Source organism: Perkinsus marinus (genome assembly GCF_000006405.1).
Source record: "Perkinsus marinus ATCC 50983 genomic scaffold scf_1104296944428, whole genome shotgun sequence".
Classification (NCBI taxonomy): domain Eukaryota; phylum Perkinsozoa; order Perkinsida; family Perkinsidae; genus Perkinsus; species Perkinsus marinus.
The window spans coordinates 432,468-438,129 of NW_003211397.1; the positions used below are offsets into that span (position 1 = coordinate 432,468).

Here is a 5,662-nt window from a genome sequence, read left to right on the forward strand (position 1 = left end):
ACTTCAAATGCCTCTGAACCTTCTCTCCAACCAGACTTATCTCCCTTCTCAAAGAGGAACCTCTCCTCGAGTGGCTGCAAGCTCATAAGCTCTTGAGTGCGCACCTACCATGCAGCTGTGGATTGGTCCCACGACGTTGCTCCAAAACCACCAAAAGCGGCCTTCGCGTTTGGTATCTCAGATGTACCAACTCCGACTGTCCTGTCTCTGATACTTCTGTGAGATCCGGGATATGGTAAAGAACTACTCTATCATTCATAACTATGGTAAGCATCTTATCCCTCATCGCCGTCGGTCGACGGCCTAAGGACATCGTCTCTGAGCTCGGTGTGTCCTCGCGAAGCGTAACTTGGTGGTTGCAAATAGCAGGCCAGGCTTGTGACGTGGCTTCAATTTTTTGCAGATCTTCTTCAATCTTCTCGTGACCTGGCGTGATCTTCTCATAATTAGTCAGTAGATGTTACTGCTTATGTAAGGGGGGTCAATGTTTGCTTATTTGCAGATCGACAATAGATGCAGAGTCTGCATTGCAGACAATCAAAAACTACCGGGTGGCAGAGGTTAGGCAAAATGAGCCAGCACCCTCACCAGCAACTGATAGATGATAAAGTAAAGTGTCAATAAGCCTCACAATAACAGTTAGGACCAGAAACAACAACATCAAAGCGAAATACACAGGCTAGAGTATTGTAAAGGAAGTCTCTTTTCTGAGAATTTTCGCGCTCGCCCCGCGCAGCCTTGCATAACAGCCTTGTCTCGCAGCCTTGCCTTGCATAACTGTAGTATAGCAGTTCGGGTTTTTAGTTTCCCTCAATAACAGCCCAGTCTCGGCTAACCTAGAGCTTGTTACTTACCGCAGACATACACATGCGCACGTACTGACTTTCCTGCTTAGCGTGACGTTAGAGTCTATGCCTGATAGTCATTGTGGTTTCCTTTCTAATACAGTTGGTCCAATGCAACCAACAGCAGTGTCGCCGACGGGGAGCAGCACTAGTCGTTCCTTTCCCAACACTTTATTACATAAACTTAACGAGGCAAAGATAAAGGCAACCTCGAAAATACCCGGGGTAAAGTTGACCTCTACACCAGAAGCATCTCAGGAATACTGCTATCAGATTCGACGACATAATCTTTCAGAACATTCACCACGTGACTCTGTGACGTCTTATGAAGTAAAAAGTGGTATGTCAACTCGATGGCCCAAAAGTATATTCTCAGACCAATTCACATCGAGTGCTCACTGAAGACAATTCGTATTCTGATCGACCGGAATTGGCACTAGGTGTACTTGAAGTGGCTTTGGTGAAGGGAAAGGATTTGCAGGTAGTAGTAGTAGTAGTAGTAGTAGTAGTAGTGGTGGTGGTGGTGGTAGTAGTAGTAGTAGTAGTGGTGGTGGTAGTAGTAGTAGTAGTAGTAGTAACACTTGAGGTAAGCTTACGGTGTTCTCAGGCTAAAGAGCCGTTCGTTGAAATCTATTTGGAAAACCATCACCGACGAAGCGGCCATGCTACGATTGATAAGAACTCAGGAAGTAATACAAGGCTTGGGTAGTACTGCGATAGTATACCTTGGTTTCTCTCGTGCTGGGTATTTTTGAATTTCATCGGACTTGGCTATGTGGTGAATACCTGCTAGAAAAGAGAGATTTTCATCCCTAATTCCTACCGAGAAAGTTCCCCTGGAATTTCTTTTCGGTGTAGCTATAATTCGAATATGTGAATGGAGTTTCACCACCCTACACTAGTGAGAAATATATTTCACGACTACTGCATATCACCGCGAATATCGCGGTTTTCACCACTTCACGTAAAACGGGGCGTGAAACTCCTGTGAATCGTTAAACATTGGAGATATGTTTCGGAAGGTTTAGCTTACATTCACACGTCATCGAATGGGTGAAGTGACGGATTTTTGGGAAATTTGGTTCTCGGGTAAAATATTCACCCAGGAGGAATATATTTTATCGGAATTACTCTGCCGTTTTATGAAAATTTAATTGTATATCTTTTTTTAGCGGTTAGTTGGGAAAACGCTCGATGGGCTCTGGAAGTGACGGATCTCGCAAGCGACCTCCATGTGGTCATCTTTGCCACTCATCAGTTTAGGACTCCGCAACCCTTAGGAAGAGTGATTGTAATAATATGCAGGGGCGTGTGAACTCGGTAGAGTTGTTTTAATACTACGGGGTTGGTGATTGAGCGTTTTGTGTGGGGTAAAATATTCACATATGTTGGTGACAGTGAAAATTTTTAAGAAATTCTCATTGGTATGTGTAAAGTTTGTATATGAACTTAAAAAATGTGTGAGGATAGCGATATTTATTTCAACAGTGATTGAGCGTTTTGTGTGTATACCAGAATTACTCGCATGCCTTCAGCTGGGGAGAGATGATAAACTACGTGCCAATTTGATATGCAAATGTGTGTTATTTTGAAAGACAATGTATAGTAAACAAGTTGTCGCTACCATCACAGTCCCAAACGGGTACTTTCATCACAACACATGTTCATAGTCATTGTTACATTGTATATGCGATATGGTTTTATATTGATTCTTATTAACATCGAAAAATAACACACATTTGCATTTTAAATTGGCACGCACTGTACATTCACTACTACTGTTGCATGCGGGAGAGACATGGAAACTATCGTGAGTAATTCAGTGGTTATATGCTGTGATAGTGGTACGGAATTACCCAGCAATAATCGGCCGGTTATGTGACTTTAACTGGAGAGTTGAGAATTCGAGATTCTGGTGATAATCAGTCATTTCGGCGTATTAGGCTTCTTGCGCGGAGGAGCTGCAAAATTCCCACTTGAATGGGACAGCAGTATTTTCCCCCTCGGACTGGAGATTAATTTATGTGGTGTGGTTAAGTCGTATAATCATGTTCTTATCGGTGCGGGGGGATATGCACATGGTCAACAACTACATGTGTCGGTGATTGCTGTTGATTGCTGGATATTTCTACCCGAATTCATATATAAACCTGTTGAGCTCAGCTGAGGAAAGGAAATATATATTTCTACTCTAACACTGGTTCTTATCTATCCAAGTGATTGTGATCTCAGAGTTTGATTATTCTCACAAATTTCAATCTCGTTAACGTCTTGGGATTGCCGTGGCTTTGTCGTTAGATACCGTTGGCAACCCTTATAGAAGATTCTTGGTCTGGACATGCGAGGCCTTTGGAACGTAGTTGGTTCGAAGTGTACCCTATTACGACTAAAGTTGAACAGAAGGCGGGATGCAAGGAAACGCAGGAGTACTACTCTTGTAAAAAGTAGTTCGGGGTTGAACGTTTTTCCCCGGGTAAAATCGTCCGAAGTGGAATGGTGGATAATCGCTGATGGATTTTTTTTCTTCTTTATCAAGACTCGTCCCTCAAACTACGTCTCTTACTTCGAGTACGAGGAGTTTCGTCGGCCCGACTCTTTCGCGTTCAAATAGGGGCAGTACTGATAACCTCTTTACGGGCTGTTTCCACCCTAGAGCTACTACTTCCCAACGTGAATTGAAAGAAGTATGGTACGACTATAATCCTTTTAGCAAGTAATAATCGTGGATAGGGAAGCGACATATATGAGTTGAAGAGGATTGGGGAATTTCAGGTATCTTACAGCAGTCCCGAATTGGCCAGATTCTGGTATGGTTAAGCCAGCTAAATCGATAGGATTTATATGTCTAGAGGTAATAGTAGTAGTTTAAGTGGATTATAGTTGTTGTTGTGTAGCAGGCTCAACAGTGTGGGAATATTCACATTTTTCTATGATAACCTACTAGTTGACCATGTGCATATTGTATGAAGATCACTCGAGAATAGTACTGCGAGTTCAGTGTGGGAATATATGTTTGATTTCCCTACTACAGTGGAGTTTCACCACCCTAGTGATATGAAAAACATAGTTCACGACTACTGTATATCACCGCGAATAAAATCGCGTTTTCCACGCAGTATTATGCCACTTCACGTAAAACGGGTTAAACTCCATTATGAAAATACACATATTATAAAATCAACGATATTTTTTTCTCAGAATTTTTATATTTTTACCACCATATGTAGTTGACCATGTTCATATATTTCCTCTCACACTTTTCCCTAATGTTAGCTCAGCCTGAAGTTGGATGAATCGGCATGGGTGGCGATATTGAAGTCTCGGCCCTGGTGGTTGCTCGGAACAAGAAGAATTGAAAACGACGATGAGGTAAAAAGCGGACCTATTTTGAATCTTACTAACTTGAACCTTGGATATTTTTCAGGAGGCAGTGCAGGGGAAATATCCGATCAATAGCCAGGATCGAATTTTGCGTGATGAATGTGAATTTGAGGCGAATCCATCTACCATGTATGTGATGCCAAGATTGAACGACGCTGATGGAGATGTGGCCTTGTGGGCTTTATTGAGAAATTTCCGATTTCTCTCGAAAAGAAATAAAACCCGAATTCACAGGCTGAAAAGTATGGTGCCTTTACTCGCGTATTTTTTCTCGGGGCATGGGCCTCTGGGACTACTCGTGATGATATGGACGTATACGTGCTTGTTAGCACCTAGATTGCTATGGCCTTGGATACTGCTTGCTCTACTTACACTTAATGGATTGATGTCCGCCCGAGACTGGGAATTCCGACAGAGGGACGCCTATGTGGTGTGGGAGGCTGACGTAGGAAGTAGAGAAAATGCTGATGTGCGGCTACGTCGTATGTTGGTTAACTCGAGCGAGATGAATATTGCAATACATAAGGCTCTGAATGTGATCGAAAGAATACCTATTGCGTGGAACTGGAGTGACCCTTTGGTGACTAGAGTGGCTTATGTAATGGCAATACCGACGTGTGGAGTGGTTTCGGTGATTCTAGCAGTAGTTCCGCTGCAGTTTATGGTATTTGTGATTGGTACGGTAGTGATATTGGAAATTTTCTGGACTCAGGAGAAGAAGCGAAAAGTTTTGGCTAGTGGAAAGGAGGGATCGGAAGAATTCGGTGAAAGTGAGCGAAGTGGCTTTGGTTTTGGCGAAAAAATGGGAAAAATTGCGAATTTATTGCGGAATTTTTTCTGGATGATTCCGGACGATTATGAACTGGGACACCGGTACGTCGCGAACACGCAGAGGGTTGGTGTTGGCGGAGCGGCGAAAAAAATTTCCACTGATTTTAGGGTGAATCGGTGAGTATGATATTCTGAGGTTGTACGGTATGTTTTATTGACGATTGAGCTTTTATTAATGAAATAATTCCATTGCTGTTAATAGTACAGTTTCGAATTTCACACGTACGTGGTGTTGTCTTTGGAAAAGAGGGCCCATATAAAGGGTTAGATATCAGCATATGAAAATGTCGCGCCAGGGTCCCATATAGGGAAATAGCATCTAATGGAGTTTGGTAGCACTGGGGAAAATGCTCTTAATGTGATGACATTCACATGGGAAACTGATTGAAGAAAAGGGAAAATTATAGGTTTCTGGGTGATTCGCAAGTTGACACCCGTGTAGTGTTTATATTGTTTTGTCTCTATGTCGGCTCTATCACTACTAAGGCTAGTAGACACTCTTAACTCGAATCGCTTCGTATTAGCTTCGAGTCGCCACGCCGACTGGAGCTCCTCAGACCGTCAGTGGTGGTCGCCTGAACATCGAAGTGATGGGTTCGACCTTT

The 5,662-nt window shown here is 42.9% G+C and overlaps 2 protein-coding genes across 2 annotated transcripts; both read left to right on the top strand.

The window, feature by feature from the left end:
* Positions 1-1,198: 1,198 nt before the first annotated feature.
* On the top strand, positions 1,199-2,414 carry Pmar_PMAR019159 (hypothetical protein; the record flags this gene model as incomplete). Its single annotated transcript, XM_002780212.1, has 5 exons — positions 1,199-1,256; positions 1,286-1,326; positions 1,453-1,534; positions 2,018-2,079; positions 2,361-2,414. The coding sequence occupies 5 exons, from the start codon at positions 1,199-1,201 to the stop codon at positions 2,412-2,414; spliced, it is 297 nt and encodes a 98-aa protein (XP_002780258.1).
* Positions 2,415-4,611: 2,197 nt separating this feature from the next.
* Pmar_PMAR019160 (hypothetical protein) lies at positions 4,612-5,636 on the top strand (the record flags this gene model as incomplete). The annotated part of the gene is made up of 3 exons (XM_002780213.1): positions 4,612-4,824; positions 4,939-5,099; positions 5,582-5,636. 3 exons carry the CDS (start codon positions 4,612-4,614, stop codon positions 5,634-5,636), a joined length of 429 nt encoding a protein of 142 aa, XP_002780259.1.
* Positions 5,637-5,662: the final 26 nt, after the last annotated feature.